Raw genomic sequence first — 15,066 nt, forward strand, 5'->3', positions numbered from 1 at the left:
TGGGCAAATTCTGAGACAACTTTTCTCATCTTAGATTCCCATAGGTAGAGCAGAAACCTGGCTTCTTGCTGATGCGAGGGAGGGAGAAGGGGTCCGGAACACGGTCCAAAAAGAACATCATCACTGACCTGGTGAACCATCCCTTATGGAAAGATAATAGTTAGAAATAGTCAATTTGGAAACAGTAACACAAACTTCTTCAAGGTGTCTAGGCTCTGGAAGTGTGGAGGGAGTGGAGGGTAGTGCAGAGAATTCCTTACCCCTTGGAAGTAGATGGTAATGCTGTATTTTTTTTTTGGTAAAATACGAATTAGCAATTAATAACAATAGGTGGGCTCTATAATCAGAGACACAGGACATTATTCTCAGATCAGCAATCTCCGGAGACGCAAATGTGGTTGTTTCTGATTGATGTGCATGTGTTTGTCTAATGAGGGGCTTATGTGACCTCACTGCAGTTCCCCAAGTCGGGCAAACCAAACTTGCCTGGCAGCTCCTGAAATCCTCTTGGGTGGCTTTACAGCCAAGCCCTAAGGACCACATGGCAGGCCCTGAGCTGTGAGGGTGGCCTCCACTAGGGTGTCTCCTTGCATTTAGTAAGACAAATGACAAACGCCTAGCAGCAGTCAGCCTGATGTACAGCTGACCATTCCTCGGGCATCCAGAAGTAAGAAACACCGAAAGCCACCACGTTCCAGAAGTGAACTCTCTTGAAAGAGCTGGAAAACCAGTCTGTAGGGAAATGGCAATGCACATGAGAAGGCGGAAGCCCTGGGTGCTCCTCCGTCTCGTTCCACTGGAGAGATTCGTGAGCTTCTCCTCTAACCATTGAATCCATTACTTACCCTAGTTCTCCGTACAGCATTTTGAGGAGGCAGCTGGAGAGGAAATTCATAGTTTATCAACAACAGTAGGGCCAAATTCCTCAGATACGAATGCAACTCTCTGCATTGTCTAAGAAAGAGTAACCTCATCTTGAGTGTGTGTACTGAGAATGTGTAAATGCACACACACTTATATTCACAGGTGTACGTGCCCGCAAAAGGAAGGCTCACTGTTGGACTCACTCTGGGACTCCTCATGGCTGTCAATGATGCACACATTTTTTTTAAATTGTGGTAAACAACTTTTATATTTACCACTCGTGAGCTTGTTAATCTGGCCTTCAGCCAGTCAGCTGCTTATCAGACAGTATTCCTTGTGAAATATTGTATTATTAGCCCCCACTTAAAGGAGATATTCCTAAGGTGACATTTCTTGCTGGAGTTATTCAAGTGTTATGTCAGCATACAGCTCGAGTTATTTTCTGCATTTGGACACTGAACCCAAAATTGTTTCTTCTCTAAAAATAATAGAAAAACTGTAGTGCTTGGTTTTATATAAATCGTGGCTAATCTGGCATTACTGATTCTAAATTTTGCACTGTGTTGAAAGCATCTGTGCCTGGCAAGTAGTTTTCTAAAATCACTCGACGCTCCAACTTCTCTTTGCCCGTAAAACGTGCAATGCAATGCCTGTTTACTTAGCCTTGCCTCTCGAGCCTCCAGCTGTCTTCTGTTTTGTCCCAAGTCATTATGCTTCAGGGACACACACACCTGCCATCATCTCTCTCTCACACACACACACGCACACACACGCACGCATGCACACTTCCCAGACACAAGCTTCTATGAATACCGAGCTAGAGAGAGAGAGGAGGCAAGGCCCATTCCACATTTCCCGGGCTCCCATCAACCCCTACCCCATGCTTGATGATTTGAGGGCTGGGAATGGAGTGAACGACTGAACTTGCAACTTTAGTAGAGACCTGTTCCTGTCAGCCATGATAAGCAGAGAGGTTATATTCTGTGAATTTAAAAGACTTGTCCATCTCCTACGTGTGCTTACTCTTATTCAGAGGTGAAAAGAAACAGTTTTTAAAATACTGTGTGTTCAGTGGCTGGTGGTACAATCTGTTATGGGGAAGAGGAAAGAACGATTTAGTAAGTCAGTCCATTCTCCAGATCAGTTCTTTGTCTCATCCACCCATGTTAATCTAGGTTAAATTCCTCATACCAGCAATAAATATGCCAATTTTGTGCTTTTTGACAGGAATTTTTCCTTCAAGTCTGGACTCATACCCACTTACCTGTTAGGTATCTGGATTTGTTTAAACAGTAGACATTTCAAACTTAGGTATAAAAGAGAATTCCCGCCCCCGCCCCCCCTTTCTCTCTGAGTGCTCCTCATCTCAGTTGGTGGCACGAGCATGGACACAGTGCTCAGTCTCCTCCTCTGGTCCTGGCTGTGCTCAGTAAGTGAGTGGACCCCAAACGTGTTCTGCCTCAGCATCTCCTGCCTCAGCAGCGCCTCCTCCCTTAAACCTCAGCAGCATGCTGCTCTACAGGCGGGCACCTTTGGCCCTGAGTTCGAGTTATTTGTGAATTCATCTAACCTGACACCATAGACTAGGTGGCTCAAACAACAAACATTTATTTCTCACAGTTGTGGAGGCTGGGAAGTCTCAGACGAAGGTGCTGGCAGATTCAGTGTCTGGTGAGGCCTGCTCCCTAGTTCACAGACAGATGTCTTCTCACGGTCCTCACGGAGAAAGGGCGAGAGAGCTCTCTGGGGTCTCTTTTATAAGGGCATTAATCCCATTCATGAGGGCTCTGGCCTTATGACCTAATCACTTCCCAAAGGCCTACCTCCAAATACCATCACACTGGGGGCTAGATTTCAGCATATGAATTTGTGGGGAGGACACAAACATTCAGACCATAACATTATCCTTTATTAAATTTCATTTCTTAAAATACAGGGATTGCATCTGACAGCTTCATACATGCTCCCTGATCATTCTGTTTGACAGTCATACAGTAATCATTCCCAGTGAACACTAGATGCTCTTTCAATCTATAGCAGCTACCATCTGTCACAGCTAAATGTCAGCTCTGAGGTCTGGGGGCACATGATGCACTGGAAAAGCCAGCCAGCCTGGGACACAGCGGGAGGACACAGTGGGAGGAGTCGAAAGAGCATGGGCTTCGGAGCCACACAGACTTGGGTTCAAATCCTTATCTGCCACTATAAGCTTGTTTCTTTCCCATTAAAGAGCACGTGCAGAAGCTCCCAGCACCCTAATGCTAGTGGCCGTCCCGAACCTGTTCTGCACCGTGGATCTTCTGAGATGCTAACACTCTTACCCTCCATAAGCACACTGGGCTTCAGCTCTAAGGGCCCTCGAACTGTCTTACCTTCTCTAAATAAATCTCATTAGCCTTCCTTCCAAGTTAAGGCAAAATCAAACCTACAAAGCCATCCTGACTGAAAACACTGAGCTCAAAAGGACAAGTGGTGGAAGGAAAATGTCCCTTCACACTTCAGATGGATGAGAATCCTCATAAATACAGAGCCCCTTCCTGGAAGCACCGGTAAAGCCTCCATCCTGATGGGGGTCCCACTTCACTGGGGCAGACCAGCTCCACTGGGCCTGTCTCGGGGGAGCACGTAGCCAACATCTCCCCAGCCTGCCTCCCTCTTTCTCAGTTCCCCTGAGGGCTGAGTCGGGCTCGCTCAGGGTGGTGAGAGTCGGATAAGAGTAGATTTATTGTAGGGGTCGGGTTCCCGGCCTTGTGAGAAGCCTCTACCTGCTTCAGAGGCAGTGGCCATCCCAGCCCGCTGAAGCTCACAGACCACACTGCTCGGTGTGCCTCCTGTCCCGGTGAGTGTGGCTGAAGTCACACCCAGCCTGTTAGATGTCATGAGCTCCGCCTCCCTGAACAACCCAACTGGGCAGAGACAGTGGGACAGAGATATCCTCTTCCTTACACTGGACAAAACACCCTTTTTAAAAGATTAGTTCATAATCTATTAGGCCTTTTAGCTGTGATTCCTCAAAGGCCTGGCAAATCTAGACCAAGGTTCAGAAACCTACCTTGGGAGAAAGCACTGAGGAAATACACTGACTTGAAGAGCCTGTCACAGGCTGCAAACTGCTGTATGGGATTAGAGACTGTAATGCTTCCTGCACTGTCCACCACGCCCAGTGCTCAGCTCACGGGACACCTTGCTCCAACACACCTGGACTGGTCCATGGTTAGATAGGGGCACACTCCGTACTAACACCAGCTGGGTTTGTAGCTGATGCTCGTTGCTAAAAAATCCTGGAAATTCAGAGATCTTCACCAAAAATGATCTAAATACACTGAACTGATTATCACTCCCCTACCATCAACCACTCAGAGGGCAGTTTTTATCATTTACGAACTCTGGAGTTTCAGCAGTCTTTTCTACAGTGCCCTGCAGTGAGCTGAACCTTATCCTTCTACACCATTATCCTTGTCAGCCCAGCCCCTGGCACTGGGCACTCTCCAGGGATCACACGGATGGCTGAAGATGGTTTCCTTCCATGCTGTGGCACTGCCTTCCTTTGACAACACTCATTTCTCCCTTTTTCTGGAAGGGAAACGAGGCACAAAAAGGTTTAAGAATATGTCTAAGTTGACGTAGCCAAAATGGGGCTCTCATCTGTACCCACAGGCCTGACCCTGCTGAGTATCAACTGCTATCAACATTTCTAAAGACCATTTATCCCTCCCACAGAAGAACTGACATGTTTGTAACCATCACATTTATTTTTATTTTATTAAGCAATAAGCAAACAAACAATAAGAGGTGGGTGGGGGGAGGACCTAAAATGGTTTTCTTTTGAAATAATAATTTTTGAAAATCAATGAACTGTTACCACTTTAAGCTGCAGGAGACTGCAGCTGCACCTGGAGAGGGAGTTAATTTTCATGACACACAAAATTGATTAGGCAGTGGACTCTTTCCTCCCCCTTCCCTGGACACATGTATAAACTTCAATGGGGGCAAATTCCATCTAATACTCTGAAAACCATTTCTCATTTCGTAATTTACCCAAATCATATGCACAACTGCAAGAGGAAATAAACAGAAATCTCTCAGCATAAATAAGCCACAATGGATTGTTAATCTTGTAGAGTCAATCCAGCATTAGGGCTAATTTGATCTTTTAAACATTTTATGGAAACCAGCTGTCAGGCTTTCTTTGGAAAAGCCCACAAGGTTCCATACATTGAAGACATGAAACTCTGACAGGCAGGGCATTGCTCAGGCTCCTCTTGAGCTGGCACATTCCTTCACGTGCAGAAAAGCAGAACACAAATCCTTGTCACTTCCTGCTGCTCTGCACACACGTCACAATATCTGGCAAAAGGTGGTTTCTGTTTTCCTTGGTGACCTGTGGGAAGAAGCAAGAGAGCGGGCTTCAGAGTTCCTTTCCTTTTTTGCAATCCTGATAGGCAACAGTCGAAGACAAGAGCCCGGAAGGCTGGGAGAGGGCGAAGCCCAGCTCTTCAAGAGCACTCTGAAAACAAGATGGGGATGGTTGAATCTCACCACCAGCTTCTGCAGTGATGGCTCAAAAAGTGAAAGTGGGTTTTGATGACTGATGGATTTTAACCATGAAAAGAGCTGTGAATTGAGCTCTGTGTGAGGCTCTGGGATGGACAATGGGAATGCAGGATGGGATGGGACACAGCCCAAGTGCCACCTGACCTGAACAGAAGGGACTGCCTGAGGGAAGCCAGGGGAACTCGCCCACGAGGTGGGCCCACTGGCCGTGAGTCGCACCCAGAGTTCTGCGATGCTCTCGAAGCTCAGTAATCTACTCCTCTCTCCATGAACTCCGAAAATCAGTGTTGCAAGGAGCCCCTCACACCAGTCAACTCCTCATTTGAAAGATAAGGAAGGTGGAACCCAGACCAGTGCAGGGATTTTCCTGAGATCTCAGGGGTAGTTGGTAATACGATACAGACTAGAACTCAGGTCTCCCGACCCCCCTATTTTGGTAATAGCGTTACCAAAACAAATAAAAGTAACACAGAGTTTATTTGAGCTTTACCTAGTGATCTGTTTATTTTTCTTTCTTTCACCACCACAGTCCCAATGAGTATAACAAAAGCATTGAGACACCATCGGGGAGTCTCAAGTAAGGGCAGGGCCACCTCATCTCCCATTACCAGTGCCATCCTGTTTGGCCTCACACAACATTCACCCATTCAACATACACTGATGGCGTGTCAACCAGAAAGTGGGCAAGGTGCTAGAGATAGAGAAATGACTCGTATAGGGACCTTAACCTCATGGAGCCTGTAGACCATAACAGAGGGACAGACATGAACAACAATGAGAGCAATGAGTGGAAAAGGATCCATGAGAGAGAGTCTGGAAAGGCATGCTGCGCTGGGGGTTGGGGGTCAGGAAAGGCTTCCACAGGTGGTGATGCCTGGACTTAATTTTGACAGGTGAACAGTGGGAGAAGGGCACCCAGACAGCGAGAAGGACCTGAGCAAAGACTTATGGCAAGAGGGAGTGCATGTGGAAAACTTCAGCGGGTTCAGTGTGGGTGGACCCTGAGAGGAGAGATGGGCCTGGTCCCACTGCAGAACTTCACACTCTCTGTAGCTAACAGAGGGCCTGGCACACAGTAGGTGCTAAATAAGTGTCTGATGAGGAAATGCATAGTGGACTTCATCACTTTTGGCTCCTCAGCAGCCACTCACCCTTCTTGTAAAAATGCTTTGGTTTTCGTTGGAGACTATAGTCTAGTAAACTAGCCCACAGTCAAGGAGTGCAAGGTGGACCCTGGAGATCTTCCTGAGAATCGGAATCCTGAAAGGAGTCAGCCAAGCAGCAAATGGCTGAGGCTAATCCTCCCAGTGGTGTCCAAGGACACTGCCCATTGGTCCCTGCCATGCTGCTCCCTGGGGCAGCTCTGGCTCCCCTGAAATGGGGACCATCCGCTTTGCCTTCAGCTTGAAGAGAAACCACACAGCCTGGCGAGGCTTTTTGTTGCTGTTTTCACTTAAATTAGCCAAAGTCGATTTCTGCTATTTGCATTCAAGGAAATCCCCTGATATGGAACAGCAGAAAGGGGGAGGCAGGCAGGCCCCCAGTGGTGGGAACACAGTAGGCTCGCTGGGGAGATACATGTGGCTTTAGCAGTAGCATGCAGAAAGGACTGGCGGCCAGACTCAGAGCCATTAGTTTCCTTTTCTCCACCCTGATGTCACCAGGAATTACAACAGGTTCTGCCTTCGGAGTCTGTGAGAGTCTACCGTGTGCCTCAAAGGAGAAGAGGAGATGAGGGGCATTTGGGTCCATTTCCTCTTCTCTGAACATTTCATCACTTCCTTTATAGATGTAAGGGAAAGGATGAGATGTTGAGCTGGGAGAGGAAAGAAGAGGGAAGAAGCATAAAAGAGAAATGGGCAGGCGGGAGGAGGAAAGGAAAGAAACTGTCCAGATGGAAAGAATTAACTCTAACTTTGCAAGAGGGGGTACTGAGGAGGGGCAAGCACAGCACTGCTCCCTCAAGACATCACTGCCTCTAATATCCGTGAGGAGACACTTACTTCTCCATCCAGCTATTAAAAGGAGCTGTCAGAGATGGAGCTTGAGCATTTGACTTTACCAGTTCTGCACTGGACGGTTCTGATGCTGCTCAATTGTAAATATAAGTTGGTGCAATGAGATACAGATGAGATACCAGAATCAGCCATTTGCAGTAAGGACGGGGGAAGGAAGGGAGGCTGTCTTCCTATGGGTCATTACTAAAGCTTCATTTCTATTCTTTCAGTCCCTAAGCCCTTTGACAGAATGGTTAGGGGGCATATGAAGGGAAATGAAGGGCGACAAGGTGGAAGACCCCACTGTCCAAGATACAGGTCCTGAGTGAAGGCTGTGTAAATGGCACACCCAAGGCCTGCAGAGAAGTCGGATTTTAACAGGAGTGAGGCTTCAGAGGTAATAAAAAGAGGCCCAAAGAGCGCTTACATGCCACACAGCCCTAGTTCCATATTTCAGGGAAATGCCTCGTCCTCTCCATCACCACAACCATGTGGCAGCCCTAGACTCAGTACACTGGGCTGTCAAGGCCTCTGTCACCTCCTTTCAACTTCACATAGGCCTGTAAGGTACATGAGACACGCACGATTATCCCATTTCATACAAGAGAAAACTAAGGCATAGGAGACGAGAGCGTTGCAAAGACTGATGAGCACAAACGCCTCACCCATTACCCAAGGGTCCTGACTGAGTGAGGCCTGACCCTGCCTCCCTCCCCCCTCACGAGCTGCTGGGGGCTGAGGGTGCTACAGCAGGGCAGTGCCTGCTGCCCCAACACTCAGAGAACACTCTCAGCCTTGGTTAGATATAAAAAGAATCAAAATTCAAACTGGAAAAGATGCATTTTGAGAATGTTTTCTCATTAAAAATTAATGAACAGAATGCAAAAACTACATTAATATTTTGCTACCCCCCTCTGATTTCCCTAAGATTTCTGAAAATCATGCAGGATGATGCCTATGTGAAACTGTCTACTGTATTCAGTTATTATGTTCCTTGTACACCAATGACAAACTCTCACATGCGAGGACAAGTATGGCATCATCTGTCAACCTCGGGGCCCTTCCTTCCCTTTATGTAAAATTCTAGTCTTTTTATTCAACCACCAGAATCTTGGCTGCAGAGTCTTTCCTGAAGGCTAATTAGAAGAGGGAAGTGGGGGCTGGGAACAGAAAAAGAAGGTGAGGAACACTGTAGAAAGGAACCAAGGTTGACGCACCCTCCTCCTTCCTGCACTGCAGCCTTGAGAGAGAGAAAGGCAGCTGAGGGAAAACCTGAGCCCTCTGCCCCGCCCAGTGGCTGCAGGAGTGGCCTACCCACATGGCCCTTGGGCAAGGGAAGACTGGACGGTGAGTTCTATGGGGACAGGTGCTGCCTCTCATTCATCCTGTGTCTGGCACACAGTGGGGGCTCAATAAATGTTTATTAAATTCTAAGCTGAGAAGAGTCTTTGAAGTAGAGCTGAGTGGTTAAACAAACATTACGAAGAGTTGGACCATCTTAAGCGTCTAAGTTGCTCTGTGCCTCCTGGGGCCATGGAAGGGCCTGAGAGTCAATAGTCAACAATTTGGGTGCCATAAATAACACCAGAAAAACTGTGAACATTTGGAGAGAGGCACAGGCAGGGAAAAAAATGCCTCTTATATCATGTGCAAGAAAGAAAAACAAACCCACGTACGTTTCCTTGAAACTGTGTGGGAAGGACCCTGAAAAGTTTCTAATAAGCAAAGGATTACAAAAATAAATTAATTTGACAATGCTTATTATTATAACAATACATATCATAAGTTATTACTAGTCTCTCTGTTTCATGTTTTGTCTTTACTTTATTGAACCTAAAAATAGGATCATTTATGAATGCAAACCCTGTATCTCTACTTTTTCTAGAAAGTTAAAGTTTTTAAACCAAGAATTATTTTGCCAATGGAGTTTTCAGGAACCCGGGGCCCACGGCTGGTAAGGGCCTATATGTCAATATCCAGGTGGCAATGAGGAGGACGCTTCCCTGGAGGAGGAAGAAGGGGTGATGGCTTCTTTAAGGATCCTGCCTACTGACTTCTGTGTGTATATAAAAAAGCTTTATTGAGATATAATTCATATATCATAAAATTCAACCTCTTCAAGAGTAGAATTCAGTGGTTTTTAGTCTATTCACAGAGTTGTACAATCATCAGCACTATCTATCTAGAATATTTTCATTGGCTCCCCCCCAATAACCTTATTCTCATTCACGACACTTCCTCCTTCCCTCCAATCCCTGGCAACCACTAATCTATTTTCTATCTCTATGAATTTGCCTATTCTGGACATTTCATACAGATGTAATCACACAAGATGTAATCTTTGGTGACAGGCTTCTTTCACTTAGCATAATGTGACGTTAATTCATCCATGTTGTAGCATGTGTCACTACGTCATTCCTTCTTATTCCCAGATGATATCCCACTGGATATGTGTACCACATTTTGTTTATCCATTCATCAGCTGATGGACACTTGGGTGGTTTCCACTTTTTGGCTATTATGAACAAGGCTGCTATGAACACTCATGTACAAGTTTTTGTGTGAACATGTTTTCAATTCCTTTGGGTATATGAATACCTAGAAGTCGAATTGCTGGGTTATATGGTAACTCTACATTTACCTTTTTGAAGAAGTGCCAAACTGTTTTCCATGGTGGCTACATTTTTACATTCCCAGCAACAGTGTATGAGGGTCCCAATTTCTCCACAACCTCCCTAACAATTGTTATTTTCCATTTCTTTCCTTAGATTTTATTATAACCATCCTAGTGGGTGTGAAGTGGTATCTCATGGTGGTTTGATTGGCATTTCCCTAATAACTAATGATGTTGCACATATTTTCATGTGCTTACTGGCCCTTTGTCTATCTTTGGAGAAATGTCTATTCAGACCCTTTGCCCATTTTTTAATTGGTGCGTCTTTTTACGTTGTAAGAGTTCTCCATATTCTGGGATATAGGTTGCTTATCAGATATATGATTTGTAAATATTTTCTCCCATTCTGTGGGTTGCCATTTCACTTTCTTGGTGGTCTCCTTTGAAGCACAAAATTTTTAATTTTGATGAAGTCCAATTTATCTATTTTTTTCTTGTCACTTGTACTTTTGGTGTTGTATAAATAAGACTTTGTTTAATCTAAGTTTACAAAGATTTACTCCCATATTTTAAGAGTTAGATAGTTCTTACAGTTAGGTCTATGATCTATTTTGAGTTAATTTTTGTACACGATGTGAGGTATGGATCCAACTTCATTCTTTTGCATGTGGATGTCCAGTTTTCCAGCTCTATTTGTTGAAAAACTACTTCATTCAATTGCCCTGGCACTCTTGTCAAAAATCAATTGATCCAAGATGTAAGGGTTTATTTCTGGATTCTCAATTCTATTCCACTGATGTGTGTCTATCCTTATGCCAGTACTACACTGTCTTGATTAATGTAGCTTTGTAATAAGTTTTAAAATCAGGAAGTGTGAGTCCTCCAACATTGTTCTTTTTCAAGATTGTTTTAGCTGGGTCCTTTGCATTTCCATATGAATTTTAGGATTAGCTTGCCAATTTCTACAAAAAACTCTGCCTATTGACTTTGACTTAGAGGTTGACAGATGAACTCTCACCCCTGTATCTACAGAACAGGAGTCCACAGACCCAGAGGACAGCATCAAATTCTGGATGAGATTAAAATGATTTATGCCCTGCTTAGTGAAAAAACCCATGGCAGTTAGAGAAAGAGGTCTAAAAATTTCCAAATTGGAGGAAAACTTGGACCTAGTTTCCATTATTCCTGTGATCTTGTAATCTACAAACAAAAACTAAAAGAATAAAAACTGCTTTATGGAAAAAACAAGTTCAAATGGCTCTAAATTCACAATAGTAGAATAGATTTTAGTTATAGTAACATTTTTATAAAGTAGAAAAACCAAATAATTTCTAGGGATCTGAGATTTTATAGCAAAATCATCTGAATCATCCCTATCAATGAAGGTAACAGTACAGCAAGGTTATGCTAATAATGCTCAGGCTTCTGATTTAGACAAACTGAGGCTTGAATCCTAGCTCTGTCGCCTGCTAACTGAATGACTTTGGACGAGTTATGCAACCTTCCATTGATAAAATAGAGATTATATGATAGACCTCCCCAGGTTACCGTGAAGTCTGTATGCACTGATGTACCTACAGTACTGAGCACAGTACCCAGCTCCAGATGCTCAATGACTGGTGGCCAGCTTGGTATCTAAATCAATGCTCCACAGACTCCAGGCACCTCTTCTGTCCCCTCAGCAGGTAACATTCTCCAGCATTTCCATTAAGAAAATATTTCAAAGGAAATGATGAAATATGCTTTCTAAATACCATTAAAACGACCAGACTCATTTATATGTATTTTTTGGTAAGAAGTGACTGGCAGGGACAAAAATATTCTTTTCATGTTGTTAATTAGAAAACTATGAAAACAGTACACACAGCTCTTTCTAGTAATCTTGATCCATGAAGGTCTTCATCTCTTGCCTCTACAGCATTAACATTATAATTAAATGTTTTTTGACAATTAGCCTCAAATAACCAAATACTGAAATAAATTAAAAACATTTACGAGTGGCTATACTTAGAGAGCAGTAAACTCTAGAAGAAATCAGAAAAAAAATTTAACCACACTTCTGAAAGAGAAACCAATTTCAAGAAGGCAGCTATCAATACCGTAGCCTGCACCATGACAGAAGTTTCTAAATTACCAAGACCATCCTCCAATGACAGGAATATTAGATCTTTTGTTACAGTCCCACAAGTCCCTGAGGCTCAGTTCTTTTTTCAGTCCGCTCTTTGTGAGGTAATTCATATTGTTCTACCGTCAACTTCACTCATTCTTTCCTCTGTTATCTCCATTCTGCTGGTGAGTCCATCCAGAGACTTTTTCATTCAGTTATTGTATTTTACAGTTCTAAAATTTTCATTTGATCCTTCTTTATATCTTCCATATCTTTGCTGAAACTTTGGATTTCTTTGCCGAGATCTTCTATTTTTCATTTGTTTCAAGCATGTTTGTAATTGATCATTGAAGCATTTTTATGACAGCTGTTTTAAAATCTCTGCCCTATAATTCCAACAGCTATGTTGTCTTGCTGTTGGGATGTGTTGACTGTTTTGTCTCATTCAAGTTGATTTTCCTGGTTCTTGGTATGGTAAGTGATTTTCAGTTGTGTCTGTTGTGTTATTCTTTGGGTCCAGTGGTCCCAGCCAGTGTGCCTCCTTCTCTCCACCATTCAGGTCTTCTTATGCTTGTTTTATATATAACATCCAAAGTTTTTAGCTGTACTTAGTAGGAGGAACAGGGAGAAGTGGATCTATTCCACCTTGTCTAAACTAGAAGTGTTCTCAGGTGTTTTTCTGAAAAGTAATGCTCTGTTTACTTGACACTATTAAGAACAATAAGTCTAGATAATACAAATAACTTTGAGTGGAATCCTTTCCCCCATATCATGAGTTCAGATCCATCTCCACAGCCCTCACATGCTCACCTGTTAGCAACGGGAGGCTGCCCTCCACACTTTTCATAACTTATTTCCTTACCTAGAATGTTCTCCCTTCTCTTCCCCACTTCCTCTTTCAAAAACGCACCCAAAAACCACTTCCTTTGGGACACCTCTCCCCACTCCTGCTCATACAAATCTCTCCCTTCTCTGCCTCCCGATTTTGACTGTCCCATGGTCTGTTTTTCTTGAGGGAAGGGAAGATGCCTCACGTGTGCCTGTACCATGGACTAAGTGCTGGATGCAAACGATGCTCTCAAAAACGGATTCAGAAACTTTAGTGCTAACAGAAAGGACCCAAGAAATATCTAATCCAACCCCTAAGTCTGCAGACAAGGAAAATGAGATTCTTCATTTATAAAATAGTAACAGAAAGATCACAGAAGCCCCAAGGAACACAAGAAAGAGAAGAATAATACGGTATGTGAGCCCCTATCTCTTACATAATTAACCAAAAGCTAATCACTTTATTTACACATCATTAGGAGCAATGATTACCTTGCCTGGAGAATAATTTCCAGTTTGAGGAGAAAATATGGTATTATCTTAAAATATAATGTTTTTTTCTGGACTTAACAGTCAACTCCCCTCAATCCCACCTTAGGACTTTTAGATTAGTTTGCAGAGAGCCAATCCCTGAAGTTTAACACCAGCAATTTCCCAGCCTCCAGCCTGGAGCTACCTGACCTGAAAACTAGTTGTCTTTCATGATCTTTCGCTATTCATGATCTGCCTCTATTTCCATAGAAACTCTAGAATCATAACCAAAAACTCTAATATGGAGGCCATGTAAAGACATAGAGAAGGCAACTTAAAAACTCTGAAGACAAGAGCCCCACAGACTTTTCAAAGCCATCATTGAGGACGTGACCTTGCATGGCTCTCAGGTCTCAGCTCACATGTCACATGTCAGAGAGACCTTCCCTGATCACCACCTCCCTCCCCCACCCTCCAGCCCCAACTACCGCATTGCCCTGGTTTATTTTTGGTGCATTTATCAATATCCGAAATTGCCCAACTGTTTGCTTCCATTTTGTTCTCTCACTCTTCCACTAGAATGTCAGCTCTCGGTCAGTCTTGTTCACCACCAAGACTCAGAATGATGCACAGCACACAACAGATGCTCAATCAACATTTACCAAATGAATGAAAGAAAAAAACTGAATGAATGCACGTCTTTTTTCACGTCTGGCTGGTCTAACCCTAATGGTCATTTACTGCCCCAAAAGACCCCAGGATACTCTGGTGACAAATGTGGATGTCACACTAGGGCCAGCTGGCCATGGTGACATTTTAGGTGCTCATGGGTACTCTGCAGCTAGAGCTCACTCTCCACTCTCCCTGACAGGAGTGGCCCTGCCAGCCTGACTTGTTCACTTGGCACCCACAGGACCAGTGAGCTTTTAAACTGGGGGTGGGGAGAGAGGGGTACGAGCAGAGCTCCACCAAGAAAACAGTTAGCACTGACACAAACAAAAGTGGAGCAGGGCAAGACAGTATCTGACTGAGAAGGGTACAGAGAGATGATGAGGAAAGAAAAGGCAAGTATGTAGGCAAAGCGCCAGCAGTGCTATCACAGTCCCTTACAGCTGGCTCGGACACTGCCACGAGTTAATAGGATAGAACTACTCATCTCTCACATGTGCTCTACGCCACAGCTTCTCCAACTGCGGGGGGCCTGAGAACCACTGGGTGCATGTTAAAACAGATGACTGGACCCCGGCCCAGAGACTGATTCATTAGATTAGCACGAGGCCTAAACTCTGCACATCTTACAGGCTCCTAGGTGATGCCCCACACTGCCGCTCTGCAAACCTCACTTTGTGTAGCAAGACTCCACAGCTGTGCTGTCCATGTGGCTACTGAATACCTGAAATGTGGCCAGTGTGACTTGAGGAACTGAAGGTTTTATTTTATTTACATGTAAATAGCCACATGTGGCTAATGGCTACTGCACTGGACAGTACATTTCCATCATCGTAGAATGTTCTATCAGACAGTGCTGCTCTACGGCATCTGGAACCTGTGCTTCAAACTACAGCCACAGCTTCCTCTCCCCACAAGCAGAAGTGGGTCAATTCAAAAGGGAAACCTTTAAAATAAAACGG

At 44.3% G+C, this 15,066-nt stretch overlaps 1 protein-coding gene across 1 annotated transcript in view; it reads right to left on the bottom strand.

Annotated features, from left to right (window-relative positions):
- Positions 1 to 4,607: 4,607 nt before the first annotated feature.
- NTPCR (nucleoside-triphosphatase, cancer-related) overlaps positions 4,608 to 15,066 on the bottom strand; it is a 39,174-nt gene continuing 28,715 nt past the window's right edge. Inside the window, exon 5 of the mRNA XM_087431938.1 lies at positions 4,608 to 5,245. Coding sequence (XP_087288064.1) covers positions 5,177 to 5,245 — 69 coding nt within the window. The 3' untranslated portion in view covers positions 4,608 to 5,176. The remainder of the gene's footprint in view (positions 5,246 to 15,066) is intronic.

Source organism: Ceratotherium simum, chromosome 6 (genome assembly GCF_057802395.1).
Source record: "Ceratotherium simum simum isolate JZ-2026a chromosome 6, ASM5780239v1, whole genome shotgun sequence".
Lineage (NCBI taxonomy): Eukaryota > Metazoa > Chordata > Mammalia > Perissodactyla > Rhinocerotidae > Ceratotherium > Ceratotherium simum.